This window comes from Podarcis muralis, chromosome 6 (assembly GCF_964188315.1).
Source record: "Podarcis muralis chromosome 6, rPodMur119.hap1.1, whole genome shotgun sequence".
Lineage (NCBI taxonomy): Eukaryota > Metazoa > Chordata > Lepidosauria > Squamata > Lacertidae > Podarcis > Podarcis muralis.
Genome location: NC_135660.1, coordinates 99,354,109 through 99,373,131, shown reverse-complemented (window position 1 = coordinate 99,373,131; position 19,023 = coordinate 99,354,109). Strand labels below are relative to the sequence as shown.

General features: G+C 43.8%; 1 protein-coding gene across 2 annotated transcripts in view; it reads right to left on the bottom strand.

Moving 5' to 3' along the window:
* The window catches only part of ETV6 (ETS variant transcription factor 6), a 145,191-nt gene extending 130,882 nt beyond the window's left edge, over nt 1-14,309 (bottom strand). For both annotated transcript variants that reach the window (XM_028728615.2, XM_028728616.2), the window contains exon 1: nt 13,717-14,309. In XM_028728615.2, the coding sequence (XP_028584448.2) occupies nt 13,717-13,749 (33 nt within the window). In that variant the 5' untranslated portion in view covers nt 13,750-14,309. The remainder of the gene's footprint in view (nt 1-13,716) is intronic.
* Nucleotides 14,310-19,023: the final 4,714 nt, after the last annotated feature.

Here is a 19,023-nt window from a genome sequence, read left to right as displayed (position 1 = left end):
AGTCCTGGGCGATGTATCAATACATTACCCAGGCCGATTTAGTGCAAAAGGCAGCCTGAGCTGGATGCTGTCTTCTTGTTTTCTGCGGGAAGCTCTGTGGCTACATTTGGGGGTAGAAGGAAACTGATGTCCGGCAGAATCCTAATAAGGTAAAAAGTTCATTGTTCCTATTGGGTAATCAACAAGAATAAAAACCTCACTCCAAATAAGTACCGTATTTAACTAATTACAGTGGTACCTCGGGTTACAGACGCTTCAGATTACACACGCTTCAGGTTACAGACTCTGCTAACCCAGAAATAGTACCTCAGGTTAAGAACTGTGCTTCAGGATGAGAACAGAAATTGCGCAGCAGCGGCGCGGCAGCAGCAGCAGCAGGAGGCCCCATTAGCTTCAGGTTAAGAACAGTTTCAGGTTAAGAACGGACCTCCAGAACGAATTAAGTTCTTAACCTGAGATACCACTGTAATCTCTTTAAGCCAGGGATGAAACTTGGGCACAGGAGGACTAACTAACTAAAATAAATAAATAAATAAATAAATAAATAAATCCAACATTACAATATTACAGCTGTTTTCTACTCAGTCTTCACCAGTACTTTATCAAGCCCTGACTTGATAAGTCTTCACCTATGTCTTGAAGGTGCAAGATCCCTCAGTTAGAAGAACCGTATGCTGCAAAGTTTTGCTAAGATGTACCATATCAGATTACAAGTAAGTAATACTCTCTCATATAAAAAGCCTTCTGCATATAGAATGCTTGCAAGTTAGGGACACAATTGCTTTTTTAATATTCAGTTGTAGTGGAGCAATGGAGAGAAGTCTGGGGACAGGCAATGTGTGGTAATATCACAATTTTTATGGTCTGTTTTTTAGTATATCTAAAAGCATAGTATATGCTTATTAAGGGCTACCCCACATTTTCTTCAAAAAATTGCTTTGCACAGGTAACTACCATAGAGTGATCAAAATTTTCAAAAGGAGGGGGTCTGTGGCTTGGCTTTTGAAAAATAGGGGGTCCTCAGTAATTTGCTAATTGTGAACCACTGAATTTGATGATCTTTGGGGTCCCTTCTAACTCTACATTCTATATTCTATGAAATAAATGCCATTTTTCATGCAGAATCAGCCCAAAGGAGGAAAGAGTGTGAATTCCTGTCCTTGCTTCTATTGCTTGTTAGAAGAAGACACAGTGATGCCCAATCACATCAATATGCTAAAAACTTACTTTCTCCACTGTTTCTTATGAGTGTCTGTCACATTGGCAAAGACATGAAAATAAAAACAAAGATAACCAGGAAATCCTGTTTTAGGCAAAGGAATGACCGCTCTGCCTGGTGCAGTTGTTCTATGGTTGCCACAGACTGACTATGCCAGGTTCTGCCACAAGAGGCACGGGGAGGGGTAGAGCTAATAACAAAGCTCTCAAGCCAAAAGAAGCCTGTACCTTTGCTCCTGATCCCTCATCCTAAGATTTTGCTCCTGCCGCTGGATACCTTGGGTGGAACATGTGTCAGATGACCTCCCTATGCATAAATGAAACATGTCTGAGGTTACACAGATTAGCCGCACCCTACAACGTGAATACACCAGTGACCATGTTTTCTAGGTTCTCATATACATCAATATACATGCATAAAGTTCTCTACGTGAGAAGGGCTCTAGGCATGAATATTTTGTACATGCCAAAGTACAAAGCTCCTTTCTGCACATAGGAAGCAGAGGGACACAAAATTCCTGCTGAACACATAGAGAAGAGGGAGTCTGGTCACGAGGCACGAGAGCAGCAGGGCAGTGCGAGCCTAGGCAGCAGCCCAGCCCCCATCATTCCTTGAATGCATAGGGCAGGTGTCGTTTGAACCCTACTCCCGAGAAGGAGACTAAAAGCCTGAACTTCAGATCAAACTCAGAAGCCCTGGCAGTAAGCTAGAGACTGCATTAAAGCAGAGCATTTTTATTTCAACAGCTCTATTTCCAAGCAGATGTGAAGTAATTTCTAATCACAAAGGATACTGTATGGATATTCAAAGCACATCATGAAAAGGTCTTTGGTGATTTGGTACAATGGCCTGGGAGGCTCTGGAGTCCTCTAGAAAACAGTTTTCCTAACTAGTGTAACTTTCTGTGTTCATCATTACTGTTCTGACGAAGTAATGCTTTCAGTATTTGACCCTGGTTTTACTAACAGGGCAAACACCAATGCTATGCTCCCACAGGCAGGTGCTGTATACACAAGACATTCCTATTTCAATAGTCTAGAGCAGGAAGAAGTCTGTTCCGCTAGCTAACAATTCTACACAATTGCAATCAATGTGTGGTAAAAACCTTACTAACATTTTTACTGGAAAGGAAAAACAAAATGGTTCTCTAAAACCACACAATGGAGCAAAAAATATACTATACTTAATGTCACAGCTCTTTGGGGGTTTCATGTTCAATAATGCCCCAGGCCCACCAGATAACAGGTGCCCAGTAGCCGTAGAGCTCTTCCTGAAGACTTCTAAATAGCTACAATTGCCTGTGGCAAATAAGAATCTCCTCCAGGCAAAAAAAAACCAAAAAACAGCTGTCATAAACAGGAAGAGAGCGAGTGCTCTCCATCTTATCCTAGGTTGCAGAAAAGACACAGGTGACAGCACCTGCCCTTCACATATGAACATGGAGACACTTTGCACATAGACTCATCTGGTCCAGCGCCCTCTTCTCACAACGACCTACCAGATGCCCATGGAAAGCCCACAAAACAGAAACAAGGAGAAGGATGTCAATATGCAAGTATTTACATGCAGGTTCATCACCCCACCTGCAGACATCTAACTTTTAGAGACCAAGGGAGGAAGCTGTAACCTTAACAAAGGCAATCATGTTCACAAATTCTTCAGAAGACATCTCCAAGGATGAAAAAAGAACTAAGAGTTTTCAGTACCGCAAAGCAGGGACGTGTGCTTTTGGTCAGACATGATGCTATTTTTTTCATACTGCTAAGTGTCCTGAAGCTTAGATCCTCGGACACAAAGGGTGCAGATGGACGTCTGGGTGGCAAAGGGACTTTAAATCCAAGTAGAAAATGGCTTTGCTCCTTGACCCAGGCTCCTTGCCCCAAGATTTACCGGTAACTCCTTCCTCTGGAGACCTGAGAAGGCAGCTAAATTCCTAAAATGTCAGGACAGAAACCCAGTGACTTATCTATGTGGTGCTGGCGTTATCTACTTTCAAACTTTGTTTACTGGAAAGCAGAGCTGAACCCCAAGGGTGCAAAAGTTGGGTGTCCCCAGTTCAGGGAAACTATGTGTAGCCAGAGTTAACAGTGTTCAGAAATCTCAGGTGCCCTGACTGAAGACAGCTGCTATCCAAGACACCTTCGGGATGGGAGGAAGGTTTAGAAGAAGCTGCTCATATGCTGGGAATACAAAGCCCCGAGGAATCTTAATCTCAACAGTATATTCCACATACCATTCAGAGAACATAGGCACATAGATAAACAGTGTTTGGGACATGGGAGTGTACCGCTTATAATTTGTAAAACTGCTCTAAGATTTTTTAAAAAAGAGTTCTATAAAGAACTGAAGCTTTCCATTTAACTGGGATATCCCAGATCAGAAGTTTTTTTTATTAAGTTGCCTCCCAGAAAGCTCTCAAGTGGAACCTGTTGATTTAGTTTCTTAAATCAACTTCATCCAAGAAATACACTTTATCGTTTATATACTACACATGTTAAACATCACACAACACATCAATTAGACATTAGTATTTTAAGTGGTGGAAGATCTTCACAAACATCATAATTAATAATTCTTACAACAACCCTGAATGGCAAGCCATTATCATTTATCTCCACTTTGAAAATGTAGACAAAAAAAGAGCCATTCAGTAAATTCATGGCTAAGCCAAGATATACCCACCCAGGCATACCAATTTATTTATTAATTAAGAGATTTCTATGCAGCCTTTCAACAAATAAAATGTTTTCATAAGCATCATTAAACTGGTTTAACTCATCAGCCTCCATAAGCCTGACAAAAAGATGAGCTTTTACCCAGTTTCTAAAATAATATAAAGTTGGGGTGAGACTCACTTCAATGGGGAGGCCATTGATGTGAAGCTACTGCTTGCTGCAGTAACAGCACACCAGACTTACAAGAGGACCTTATGGAGGCCTGCTATACTATTTACAGCTGCAATCTTAGGAACAATTTACATATTACACACACACACACACACACACACACACACACACACACACAAACAGCAGGGAGAGATAAACCTGCAGCATAATGAACTGCCCTTAAATCTTCAGATGAAAGACAGGAACCATATATTTGTTGATAAAATTTGTATACTAAGACCAAGTAGCAAAACACGCAAAGGTTAGTAATGTTTGACAATCCCTTACCACGTGCACTGCCAATTTTGAGGCTGGTGGTGGCAAGGGGATACTGTACTGAGTTCTGCAAGATTCACACATGTGAGTCCAAACATCAGACCAAGTGGGGTGTTGGCTTCCACACAAGAGCAGCAGGGTTTACATACCCTGAGTTAAACATTCAACAGCAACTGAAATAGATGCCCTGCAGGCAAACAGTTTTGAATTTGCCATGCTCCTACTGTAATAGCTTAGGAATATGAAGCAGTGATCACTCACAGAACTATGCCAGTGTCACTTCCAGACAATGATGTGGGTTTCTGGAAAAACTTGAAAGAATCCCCTAAACAGTTTGAGATCATATTGATTATATATAACTTTTAATTTAGTAAACTGTAAGTGTGGCACAATGGGAAGTGGGTGGCGCTGTGGGTTAAACCACAGAGCCTAGGACTTGCCGATCAGAAGTTCAGTGGTTCGAATCCCTGCAACAGGGTGAGCTCCCGTTGCTCGGTCCCTGCTCCTGCCAACCTAGCAGTTTGAAAGCACGTCAAAGTGCAAGTAGATAAATAGGTACCGCTCCCGCAGGAAGGTAAACAGCGTTTCCGTGCGCTGCTCTGGTTTGCCAGAAGCGGCTTCGTCATGCTGGCCACATGACCTGGAAGCTGTACGCTGGCTCCCTCGGCCAGTAAAGCGAGATGAGCACCGCAACCCCAGAGTCAGCCACGACTGGACCTAATGGCCAGGGGTCCATTTACCTTTACTTAAGTGTGGTACGTTAATTTTTCATGTTTGTCTGAGCCAAACGATTTCATTAGGAAAAACAGGCAATAAAGCACCCTTAGCATGCTTTAAAACTTATATACTTGAAAATTATATTTATTGGAAAACTTCCAGTAAATAGCATTTAAGCCATACTAAGGGTGCTTTATTGCTTATTTTTCCTGATCAAATGTTTTGGTTCAGAAATTTACAACACTTGTAAATATTTTAAGATACGGTAATTCAACAGCATGGACTTCCCTTATATTATTTAGATTTAAAGCAGGTGAAATATGGAGTCATTAAAAACCATTAAACATATTAATTTTAGTGTTTACTAGATACAGTCATCTGAGGTGGGGGGAGAGGGAGCTAATTACAACTTTGAAACTGCCCTGTATGAAATTAGCCAGGCACCAGGCGCATTTGGCACCTGGTTTTTGACCACTTGCGACCAAGTGAAGATGCCTGGGTGCCAGGATGGGCCTGACATCTCTTTTTGGTTCCAATCAGAAATTTGTTCTGATTGTGCAGATAAAATATAATAGATAGAATTCTCTAGGATGCGTTGCTAGTGTGTGAAAGCAGTCAAGATCCAAGGATCTCCAGGCATGCACCTCCAGATGGTGGAGAAGTCAGGTGCATGCCTGGTGCCTGGGCATCTCTGCTTGGTCGCAAGTGGCCAATAAAAAGGTAAAGGTACCCCTGCATATAAATTTAATTTATATGCAGAATACATCATGCGAAAGGCTGGGCTGGATGAATCCCAAGCCGGAATTAAGATCGCCAGAAGAAAAATCAACAACCTCAGATATGCAGATGACACAACCTTGATGGCAGAAAGTGAGGAGGAATTAAAGAACCTTTTAATGAGGGTGAAAGAGGAGAGCGCAAAATATGGTCTGAATCTCAACATCAAAAAAACGAAGATCATGGCCACTGGTCCCATCACCTCCTGGCAAATAGAAGGGGAAGAAATGGAGGCAGTGAGAGATTTTACTTTCTTGGGCTCCATGATCACTGGAGATGGTGACAGCAGCCACGAAATTAAAAGACGCCTGCTTCTTGGGAGAAGGGCAATGACAGGCCTAGACAGCATCTTGAGAAGTAGAGACGTCACCTTGCCAACAAAGGTCCGTATAGTTAAAGCCATGGTTTTCCAGTAGTGATGTATGGAAGTGAGAGCTGGACCATAAAGAAGGCTGATCGCCGAAGAATGGATGCTTTTGAATTATGGTGCTGGAGGAGACTCTTGAGAGTCCCATGGACTGCAAGAAGATCAAACGCATCCATTCTTAAGGAAATCAGCCCTGAGTGCTCACTGGAAGGACAGATCGTGAAGCTGAGGCTCCAGTACTTTGGCCACCTCATGAGAAGAGAAGACTCCCTGGAGAAGACACTGATGCTGGGAAAGATGGAGGGCACAAGGAGAAGGGGGCGACAGAGGACGAGATGGTTGGATAGTGTTTTCAAGGTTACCAGCATGAGTTTGACCAAACTACGGGAGGTGGTGGAGGACAGAGGTGCCTGGCGTGCTCTGGTCCATGGGGTCACAAAGAGTCGGACACGACTAAACGACTAAACAACAACAACCGCTGCCCGTACGGGCCAGTCATGTCCGACTCTAGGGTTGCACGCTCATCTCGCTTAAGAGGCCGTGAGCCAGTGCCGTCCGAAGACACCTCCGGGTCACGTGGCCAGCGTGACGAAGCTGCAGCTGGCAAGCCAGCACCAGCGCAGCACACAGAAACGCCATTTACCTTCCCGCTATAAAGCGGTACCTATTTATCTACTTGCACTTAGGGGTGCTTTCGAACTGCTAGGTGGGCAGGAGCTGGGACCGAAAGACGGGAGCTCACCCCCCCGCAGGGATTCAAACCACTGACCTTACGATCAGCAAGTCCTAGGCGCCTGTCACCTGGCAAATTCTGAACGCTGATATGTGGACTGTTCCTGGATAAAGTGACTTTTCTTCTTCAAGCTCTTAACCTGGCTCAAGGTTGTCATCTGAACTAGCCAGATGTTTAACTGAGAATCAATTACAGTCAGTCCATCATTCAAAAAATAAGAGAGCTGTCTTGCCCAGGCAACTACACATTCCATTTTGGTGACCGTAACCTTCATATAAGGAGCCAGTCTACAGTGTAGAACGCATCCCTGACTCTGCACCCCTCAGAGTGGAGAGGTCCTCTACAGCTCCCCTGTACACAAGCAAAGACATTGTTCCAAAGCAAAGAAAATGACATCATGGAATTCCTTGGCACAGGTCAGACGCCTCATCACTGCTCAGGATGGCAAAGAGGGGGATGGGATGTCAGGAGCAACTATTGACTGGGTTATCTTGCAGGGCACCCTGAAAGTTGTTGAGCTTTTTTTGTTTTTTAACGAAAATGCCAAAAAGACTCGATTTCTCATTTTACTTGCTGAAGATCCGGTTGCACCTCTGGTTAAGAACTTAATTCGTTCTGGAGGTCCGTTCTTAACCAGAAACTGTTCTGAACCTAAAGCACCACTTTAGCTAATGGGGCTTCCCGCTGCCGCCATGCAATTTCTGTTCTCATCCTGAAGCAAAGTTCTTAACCCAAGGTACTACTTCCCGGTTAGCGGAGTGTGTAACCTGAAGCGTCTGTAACCCGAGGTACCACTGTACATAAGCTCTAGAGCTCCTCTATTCAACCAAGTCTCCTGTACATGTAAAGTCACCTCTTTTGAAAAAGTAAAAAAATACAGACAACTCCCCATTTAGACATGCCAAACCTGGAAATGAATTTTAAAAATGCAAAAATGGCCTTAGAAGAGCCCAGAAAGGGTTGTCCCCTGTTGCCATTATTGTTTCTTTAGTATTAGCGACCCTGGCAAGGAACATAAGATCTGATGAAGAAATAAAAGGTGTAACAGTTGGGTGCAAAGCATACAAACTGAGAGCATTTGCAGATGATCTTCTAATAACAGCAGAAAACCCGTTGCTGAGTATACCAAGGGTATAAAATATGACAGAACAAAAAAATGAGCTACAATCAGCAACACAACTGATAATTCAAAAAAGGTGCAGTACTTGGGGGTATGGTTAACAGCTAAGAATATAAATATATTTAAGGATAACTATGTAACAACATGGAAAGAGATAAAGAAAAATATGGATGTCTGGGGAAGGGTGAACTTATCACTTTGGGGAAGAATTTCAGTTATGAAAATGAATGTATTGCCAAGAATGTTATTTTTACTTCAAACAATACCCATAGTCAGTAGAGCAGGACACTTCAAACAATAGCAAAAATATGTTTCTAAATTTATCTGGCAGGGGAAGAAACCAAGGATTAAATATAAACTACTAATGGATACCAAAGAAAAAGGTGGCTTCTCTCTGCCAGATTTGAAATTATAGTATGAGGTGTCATGTCTCTGCTGGCTACGGGAATGGCTAATCTTAAAAAATACAGATATTTTAGACCTTGGGGGTCATGCTAATAGATTTGGTTGGCATGCATATTTATGGTATGAGAAAACCTAAGTGAAAAGGGTTTTTGAATCATTTGGTAAGAAAAGCAATTTATGGTATATGGGGAAAATATAAAAACCTGTTAGAGCAGAAGACACCAAGGTGGCTTTCCCCAGTGGAAGTGATATCCTTGAAAAAGACTAATGCAAAAAGTGAATGGGCAACCTATAAAGAGTTGCTCATGGAAGTAGAACAACAATTGAAAATGAAAAGTTTTGGGGACATAAGACAGTTAGTAACAGACTGGCTGCAATACCATCCATTAAATGAAGTGTTTAAAATAGATTTTAAAAATGGATTTAGTACAGAATTTTCAAGGTTTGAAAAAGATTTATGAAAAACAATGGGAAGTTACTTTCTAAAATGAATAAACTGTTGCTAGAATGGCATACCAAAGACGAAGAAGTTAAATCAGTAATGATACAATGGGCACAAGATATTGGGTACAATATCCAATTTTCATCTTGGGAAAAGTTATGGAGGGAGCATTTAAAATTTACAGCGTGCTGTGCGCTGAAGGAAAATTATATGAAAATGATGTATTGTGGTACTTAACACCTGTAAAATTAGCAAAGATGTACAGAACTGATTCAAATGTCTGTTGGAAATGCAAGGAGAAAGAAGGCACATTCTACCACATGCGGTGGACGTGCAAGATAACAACAGCATTGTGGGAAATGATCTGCAATGAGTTGAAAAAAATGTTTAAAATAACGTTTGTGGAAAAACCAGAGGCTTTTTTACTTGGTATTTTAGGTGCACAGATTCTGAAGCAGCAGAAGTGACTATTTACGTACGTGACGACAGCAGCGCAGATACTACTGGCCCAGAGTTGGAAGGAAGATAAAAGTCCCGACCAGAGACGAATGGCTGATGAAAATGATGGACTAGGCCAAAATGGCGAAATGACTGAGAAAATCAGAAACCAGGAAGAACTTTAAGAAGGAATAGGAAAAAATTACAATGTACCTAAGAGAACACTGTAAACAACTAAAAACTTGGCAGGATTTGAATAATGCTTGTAATGTACAAAAAAACTATAGTATAAATGGATGATTTAAAAAAGAGAGAGAAAATAAGGGAAGCAGTTGGAAAGAAAAAGATTGATAATGGTAACCATGGAAGGGCGGAGGGGAATGCTAAATGATTATGCTGATATTTAATGTTTGAACTTAAATTTGTTTTGTATAACACAATAAAAATATATTTTAAAAAATAAACAGAAGAGCCCAGAAAGGGCAAAAAGGCATAAAAACAGCGCCTAGCAATCCCACAAGCCCTTGCACTGACTGCTGAGGCTTGTGGGGAGCTGGAGTTTGAGCAAGGAGGTTTGGAGGGAGCGACTGTGGTGTGCTTTGGCAGAGTTTGGCATCTGGTAAGTGCTGCTGGTTTTTAAAGGGGTTTCCAAGGGGTTCAATGGGTTTAGAGGGGTTTTTCCCCTCTAATGGTTTTTCCAATGGTGTTTCAAATACACGCAATTTCACTGATGTGTGTGGTGCTCAGAACATAACCCCCGTGTAAATGGGGAGTTGCCTATACTTCCTTTCTGGAATGGAAACTTGGAAAGCCAATGACCAGCAAACAAGAAGAAAATCCTGTTTTAAACAGTCAGATCCATAAAAAGGTAAAGGGACCCCTGACCCTTAGGTCTAGTCGCAAACAACTCTGGGGTTGCGCCGCTCATCTCGCTTTACTGGCCGAGGGAGCCGGCGTTTGTACAAAGGCAGTTTTTCTGGGTCATGTGGCCAGCAGAAGCATTTGCCGCTTCTGGCAAAACTAGAGCAGCGCACGGAAACACTGTTTATCTACTTGCACTTCGTGCTTTCGAACTGCTAGGTTGGCAGGAGCAGGGACTGAGCAACGGGAGCTCATCCGGTTGCGGGGATTCAAACCGCCGACCTTCTGATCTGCAACCCCTAGGCTCCCTGGTTTAACCCACAGCGCCACCCGTGTCCCAGTCAGATACATAACCCTGCCAAAATGCTTAGTTACAGTTGTACAAAAGAACACATTACTCAAAGAGCAATCCTACACATGTCTACTCAGAACTAAGTCCAACTGAGGTCAGAGGCACTCACAGGTTAGTAGATCTTAGTTTACCATAAACCTACTGTAAACAAACTATGTACTGTGTGCCCCAGAATGGTAAAGGAAAGATAAGGGGAAACATGTACTTGATACAGTTGGAGAACATAAAACAGTTTGAAAGTGAAACTTTCAGCTGCTATGTAATACTGTAAAGAGTCAGCAGCCACCATAAGCAACATATGCCTCACGCACTGAACAGCCTTGCTTTCAAGCTTCATTGGTGCTGATCACCCATCCCTAAAATGCCACATTGCATAGAACCTTAAGTTTATTTGAGTGAACATGTTGAAATGGAAATACTGGGTGTGAAGCAACACAACTTGTCCTGAATAAAAATATAAATCAGGGAAATACAAAACGGAACTTTGCTGCCCGTATATGGATCCTTGCAATTTTTAGGCATAACTGCAGGGTGAAGCAAGCAGGGTGGGGTTGGGGGGGAGGTGGAAGATTCTCACGGGCCTGTAGGAGCTACTTAAAATGAGACATTTCACCACACACTTGTTCAACAGACCAAGAAATAACCATCTTCAGAGCGCTCATTGGGATGCAATCCTATACAAACCTACTAGGAGTAAGTCCTACTGAAATCAGTAAGACTTGCTTTTCAATAAATGTAGATAGGATCAGGCTACACAATTAAATTCCCCACATAATGCTACTACACATGTTCAGAGACAAACAGTAATACTAAGCATTTACAGTATATGGAGCATTTGGAATATTCAGTGCTTTACATGCCATTATTTCAGTAATCTTTTAAAGCCACCCCTCTAAAAGGTAGAAAAGTAGATGTAGCCCAGTATTACAGATGAGACAACGGAGGCTGAAAACTATGTCTTGTCTAAGGCCATCTGGGGAAGGTTCTGGCGGAGGGTGTGTGTGGCAAAATATGAATTGGCCACTGCAGAAAAACAGCTCTCAAAAGAGAGAAATTGTGCCATTCCTGAAATAAAACTGTGTACAAACTTCTGGTACATATTCAATCTGTATTTATGACCTTGGTGCAACCCTATCAATGTCCCCTGGAAAATGCATCTCACAGCAGAGGAAGGACTACTGTATGTTGAAATTGCTGCTTTGCAATTTGAAGCATATTTCCTCAGAGGGAAACCATCCAAGTTATATGGGACCTATTCCCTAATCAGCCTAGCAACTTATATGCTCACTTAGAAGCAAGTCTCACTGGGCTAAAGAGTAGTATCTGAAGAATACTATCTTGGTATCTGAAGAAGTGTGCATGCACACGAAAGCTCATACCAAGAACTAACTTAGTTGGTCTTTAAGGTGCTACTGGAAGGAATTTTTTTTGTTTTGACTATGGCAGACCAACACGGCTACCTATCTGTAACTGGGCTAAAGAGTGCACAGGATGACAGCATCAGTAATTCCGAGAGAAATACATTGCTGGATTAAGAAAAAAGTACAGAGAGTTAAAAGTTTTTGAGATGTGACAATACCTTTTCTGGCTAAATGGAAATGCATATTCAAAAATTTTCAAAAGCAAATTTTGGAATTAGCTCACTGAAACCATGCTTCCTTTTTCATAATCTGAATGAATCCCTTGGCCACTAAACACAGAGCAACCTATTTAATTCTATCAAATGTTCCAGAGAACTTTAAAGGAAGTTTGAAATTTGTTAGAAAGAAATGCAACTTTGCAGCAGAAATATCAAACAACAAAACAGCCCCCCTCTATTTATTTATTTCATTTTATAATATCTATACACTGTTTGATTGTAAAAAGCCTAAAAGCCATTTACAAAAAGATAAAAAAATAAAACCAAGAAAAATTCACAGCCCTATTTCAAAACATCAAAAAGTTAAAATACTAAAACAGATTTAAATTACCTGAACTTTCTAAGCTTCTGGGTAGGCTTGCCTAAACAAGAAAGCTTTTTAGCAGGTGCTGCAAAGAGTCCAGTGAAGGTGCCTGCTTGATCTCAATAGGAAGGGAGTCCCAAAGTGCAGGCGCTGCCATGCTAAACAATTGTATTCTTACAAATGTGCAGCAGTGCCAATTCTATCCATTCTAGGCAACCAATAAGGAAATTAATCAAGTAGCAAATGTATGTGGTAATAGCACCATAGTGCTCAATGGACACTTTAGAAATAAGCTGCTGACAAAGGTTGTTTCACATGCACACCCTCTCCTTTCCCTTCCCTCCTTTGTATAGTGGTCTCAAAATAATTTTGACATTAGCCTTTTAGCTGTCAGAATGTCACTCAGACTTATCACCTGATGCTGGACAGTAAGGCAGCCTATAAAACGTGTGAAGCTCAATATTTATAAAACACAGAGCTCCCCTTCCTTATGGGCTGCCCACATACATACCTCTACTCTGAAGCAAGTCTCGCTGAGTTGAATGGGGCTTACTTCTGAGTAAATAGGAAAAGGATCACATTGCACAGCCACTCAGAAGTAAGGTTACAATTAACTCTGTATGTACTTGGGAGTAAGTGGGACTTACTATCAAGTAAACATGCATAGGATTGGAACCTGCCATAAACGGCTTTATAGTTCGAAAGGGCGGACGGCGGCATCCCTTTTTAACTGCAGCAGCTTTAGTGAAGAATTCCAGTTGAAAGTGTGGAGGAACTTCTCCTCTGAATACTACAGAAAGTTCAGGCTGACTTCAGAGATCCCTGTGCAAAGCAACATACCAGCTGTGTAACAAGAGTCAACCCCACTCCGGGTTCACAGCCAGAAGTCCCCTGCAAATACAGTAAACAGAAAACAAGCTTGGTTTCTTCCCCCGTTTCTCCCGACGGATCAGGCTCGACCTCCTTTTTAGACGAAGAAAGCCAAGGTGATCGGGAAGGGATCTCGCCAAAGGCAGAGGAGGAAGAAAATTAAGAGACCCGGGCGCTTATTTCCGCTCTAGGCGACTCCTTAAAGCGACCAAGGATTAAATACACAATTGCATCTTTAGTTTCGGGGGCTGGAACATACATTATCAGCTCTAAGTAGGTTTTAAAAGGGGGTTTTTAAAGCGAGCTTTTACCTTGATACAACACTGGCCAGGACCCTCAGACATGTCTCAGAAGAGGAGGAAATAAAGAGACCAGGAAGTTCTCGTCTTTCTTTTTTTTCTCCCCTTTCCTCTTTCCTTTCCTCTTCCTCCTCCAACCCCAGCAGAAATCCTTTCCCAGCCAACCGCAGGCGTTTTAAGAAGTTCCTCCGATCATCTTTCCAGAAAGACAAATCCACCAGGACTGCCGCCGACCTGCCCGGGGAGATGCGCCCTGCATGGCTCACTTGGGCATTTGGGGTTCTCAGCAGAGACAAAAAGAAGAGGACGGGGATTGGATTTTTCTGATTCTTTTAAAAAGAAGAAGTGTTTTGTGCTCCGGCGGAGCTGCAATCCGCCCCTTCCCCCTCTGGCTCTCTCTGCCCCTCAATGTGGGAATTCTCCCTTTCCTGGAAGAGGGAAACTGAAAGGCAGAACTGCGAAAAGCGGCTCTTCTTCGCTCATTGATCTGGAGAGTTTCTGGGTTGCAAAGTGACGTGAGTTCCCAGCACTGAGCTCGGCCTCTTAAAGGAGCCGGATCCACCAGGAAACTGAGAAAGCGGCGGCAGGGGGGGGGGCGGCTGGCTCAGGTTACAGGGAAATAAATAAAAGGGATCTTGTGAGGGAGGAGGAGGAGGATGATCGGCAGGCACAAAAACAGCTGGAGGGAACGGCGAGCTCACATGGAAATGGGAGCAAAGTGACAAGAAGGCCACTTTCAGACGAGGAAGCGAGAAAAGAGCGCAAGGAGATGCGCGGGGGGTGGCCTGGTCAGTTTGCGGCTGCGAAGCTAGGATAGCAGGCTACTGGGTGCTGCCGCCGCAGTCCTCCCGCACACTGAAGACGGAGCAAGCCTGCGGAACTCCGGGAGACTGACTTCGGAGACAGGCGCGTAGGATTGCGCAGACACTGCCTCGCGGCTGGCTGTTGCGCGTGCACAGTGCGGCAGGCTGAGGGCGCGCTCCTAGCTGCCCGGCTTGTAGACAGAGCTACTACTTGGGAGTAAGCCCCGCGGAGTTCGGCCTCTGGGCTCCTGGGGGGCGGCGGCTGCAAGCCGGAAGGCGGGGCGGGGGGGAAGGGGGCAAGCAGAAATTCCTGGCAGCCTTTCCTGCCGAGTAAAATGCGCCCCGGCTCAGCCTGGCGGGGGGGGGGCTTCGCACGAACTTCCGCACAACCCGTGTTTCCTTTCCAAGGAAGGAGTCGCGGAGCAGCGCCCCCCCTCCCCCTCCCCGAGCCAGCAGCACCACGTGGTTGGCTTACAACTGGCCGAGCTGCGGAAAGGTGAGGGGGGAAGCAGCAGCAGCAGCAGCACAAGGGCCTTTTGTCTGGTTTGCTCTGCGCTGCCTCTTTAAGAGGATCCGACCAGGAAATGAGCGCTTGGCTTACAGAAACGGAGCGGGGGGGGGGGGGGAGCTGCCTTCACCCGCCCAGGAGACAAAGGCCAGAAGGGGGTCAGAGGAGCCGAGGAGGGAAGGAGTCCTGGGGAGGAATCTCTAGTATCTTCATTGCTGCTTGAGGCTCTTTGCAGTTGTGTTTTTCCATCTTCTTCAATTTAAAGAAGAAAGGGAAAGGGAAGTTAAGTCCAATACTATGTCTTGGAGTCCCATTCAGTTCCGTGGACTTGCTCTGTTGCGCGGTGGCCTGGGCTCCCCTCATCCCCTTTACTTCCTTTGTTCTATGGCTCAGAAAGTGCAAACAAGGATTTAGATTTGACACAAGGTAGTAAAACTTTTACACGCAGCATTCCATTGCCTTTTTGGACACAGCTTACTACTATCTTTATACATGGAGGGAAACAATTCACAGGCTGGGAAAACAAGTTACTGTATCTAACTTGTTGGCTGCTCTTTGAAAGCTGCTTGTTGTTGTTAAGTCGTTTGGTCCCCTTCGTGACCCCCTGGACCAGAGAAGGCCAGGCAGTCCTGTCTTCCACTGCCTCATGCTGGTAGCTTCCAGAACGCTGTCCCACCATCTCGTCCTCTGTCGTCCCCTTCTCCTTGTGCCCTCCATCTTTCCCAGCATCAGTGTCTTCTCCAGGGAGTCTTCTCTTCTCATGAGGTGGCCAAAGTCTTGGAGCCTCAGCTTCATGATCTGACCTTCCAGTGAGCACTCAGGGCTGATTTCCTTCAGAATGGAAAGGTTTGATCTTCTTGCAGTCCATGGGACTGTCAAGAGTCTCCTCCAGCACCAGAATTCAAAAGCATCAATTCTTCGGCAATCAGCCTTCTTGATGGTCCAGCACTCACTTCCATACATCACTACTGGGAAAACCATAGCCTTAACTATACAGACCTTTGTTGGCAAGGTGACATCTCTGCTTTTTAAGATGCTGTCTAGGTTTGTCATTGCTTTTCTCCCAAGAAGCAGGCGTCTTTTAATTTCGTGACTGCTGTCACCATCTGCAGTGATCATGGAGCCCAAGAAAGTAAAATCTCTCACTGCCTCCCTTTCTTCCCCTCCTATTTGCCAGGAGGTGATGGGATCAGTGGCCATGATCTTCGTTTTTTTGATGTTGAGCTTCAGACCATATTTTGCGCTCTCCTCTTTCACCCTCATTAAAAGGTTCTTTAACTGCTCCTCACTTTCTGCCATCAAGGTTGTGTCAGCTGCATATCTGAAGTTGCTGATACTTCTTCTGGCAATCTTAAGCTAGTCCTAAATAAATGCAGGAAAATATTATTCTGTCTAGAAGTCGGGCGTGTGTGGAGGGAAAGAAGACCCAAGAAAATATCTGTGAGCTTGAGATCAACACCAGGAAAGGTCCTAGAACAGATAATTTGACAGTCGGTCTGTGAGCACTTTGAAAAAGTATGCTATGACTACTAAGACCCCCTCCAAAAAACGTGCCCAGGACAACGGCCCCCTCTATCCCCCCCCCCACTCTACATCACTGAACCTGCCAACCAGCAACAAATTCACCAAACAGTTCCCTTGTTCAGTCCACATTTTACCAGCTTCCTCCCAGCAGTATCATGGGGGACTTTGTCAAAAGCCTTACTGAAATCAAGATACACTATGTCCACAGCATTCCCCTGATCCACCCAGCTTGTTACTCCATCAAAAAAAAGAAACAGAAATGAGGCTCCCCATGATACTCTTGTGGAGAATCGGGTAAAATGTAGGCTGAATTAGATGACTGTTAGGTGGATTTGTTGCTGGTTGACAAGTGGGGTGCTGCAGGGATCTGTCCTGCGCCCCTTGTTGTCCAATGGCATTCTAAATGACTTGGATAAAGGTGTTGAGGGGATGCTAATCCAATTTGCAGATGACACCAAACTGGGAGGTGTAGCCAGTCCCGCAGGAGACAGAATCGAGATTCAAGATTACTCATTCATTCAACCTTTATTGGCATAATTTCAATATTACTTTAACAGATTGGAGAACTGGGCCCAAACTAACAGAATGAATTTCAGTAGGGACAAATGAAAGCTTCCACAGTTAGGCAAGAAGGACTAAATTCACAAAGATAAGATGAAGGACACCTAGCTTACCACTTGTACATGTGAAAAGGATCTAGGGGTCTTAGTAGGCCATATGCTTAACATGAGTCAGCAGTGTGATGCAGCAGCAAAAAAAGCTAACACTATTCTAGGCTGCATCAACAGGAGTATAGTGTCCATATCAAGGGAAGTAATAGTCCCACTCTATTTTGCCTTGGTCAGACTACATCTGGAATACTGTGTCCAATTCTGGGCACCACAATTTAAGAAGGATGTTGACAAGCTGGAACAGAGGAGGGTGACCAGCATGAGACAGGGTCTGGAAACCAAGCCATATGAGGAACGGTTGAGGGAGCTGGGTATGTTTAGCCTGGAAAAGAGGAGATATGACAGCCATCCTCAAATATCTGAAGGTCTGTTACAAGGAGGATGGAGGAAGCTCTGAAGGACAGGGCCTGAAACAGTGAATTCAGGTTACAAGAAATGATACTCTGACTAAACATCAGAGGTGTGGGGGGGTGCGCAGCCTGCACCGAGCGTTCCGGTGTGGGGGGGTGTTCCAGGGGGGGTGCTGCCCGCACCAAGCACCGTCCCGGGGGGCGGCACGGCGATGTCACCCCCCCCAGGGATGTCACCTGGGGCAGGCCACACCCACTGCACCCACCTTGCTCCGCCTCTGATAGCAACTAGCCATGATGATGGTGTACTATCTCCAGTACTGGAGACAGGATGTCTCTGAATACCAGTTGCTGGAAAACGCAAGTTGGGAGAGTGCTATTTTGCTCCTGTCCTGCTTGTGAGCTTCCCATAGGAGAAGCGGATGTTTAACGAGATGGATCTCTGGTCTGGTCTGTGTGGGGCCTGCTTTTGAGGAATAACGAGCCAGGTAAGTAGAGTGGCCTACCCACTGCCCTCCAAGGTGATCCAGGTCCAGGAGGATGCCATGGTCAAGGACAGTGAAATCCACCAAAAGAATCACACTCTGTCTGTCAACCTAGTAGCAATTTGTGCAGGGAGAAGTTTCTATCACATAATAGAAACTTAGCTTATTTCAAAATCCAGTATTTACCAGTGATGACCCAGCCAAATTTGAGCACTTTTAAGTTCCACTTACTAAAGTAGGAGAGAGAGATGTGATTAACTTACTCACTGAAAGCAATGATGCTTAAATAGTGAACTCCCTTTACTTGGGAGATATTTTAGAAGAGTGAACAATAAAATAAATAATAAAGGGAATATTATCATGCAAATCAGATAGAAAATAGATATGCATACGCAAACAAATATTGGAATTATATACTTATAAATGGGTAAAACAAACTGCAAAATAAAGAAATTTTGTGAAACTCTTCAACTTTTATAGGAATGAATGTTAAACTATAGGCACAACAGAAAGACTGTTTTACCAATCTGTTGTGCAAGTTTACTAAGAAAATGTTTGCTAATTTAAAATGCAAAAGCGGGCAGAATTTCTCCAGCTACTGCTAGATTGTCTGACCAATAAAGGAGATAAACAATATGTTCTCTGTTACAAGCGAACCTGCAGTTAGAGAATTGGAAGTTCTACAACTCTGTTTCTACAAGTACAGCCTTCCTTCGTTCTGTACTCTTGCACAGCACCCTTTCGCAACTGCTGTGTGCATCGCCTGGAAATAAGAGGCTTGGTCTGGAAACTGAACTTCCACAAGGATTTGTGGCTGCACTATAATCATTTTTAGCTGCTGGCAATCTAACTTTCATGAGCATTACTATGGTTGTTGATATACTTATCCTCAATTAGCTAATATGTTTTCTAATAATATGCTAGCTAAAAGTTCTTACCAACTATACAGGCTTTGATGGCTGGTGTACATTTGGTCCT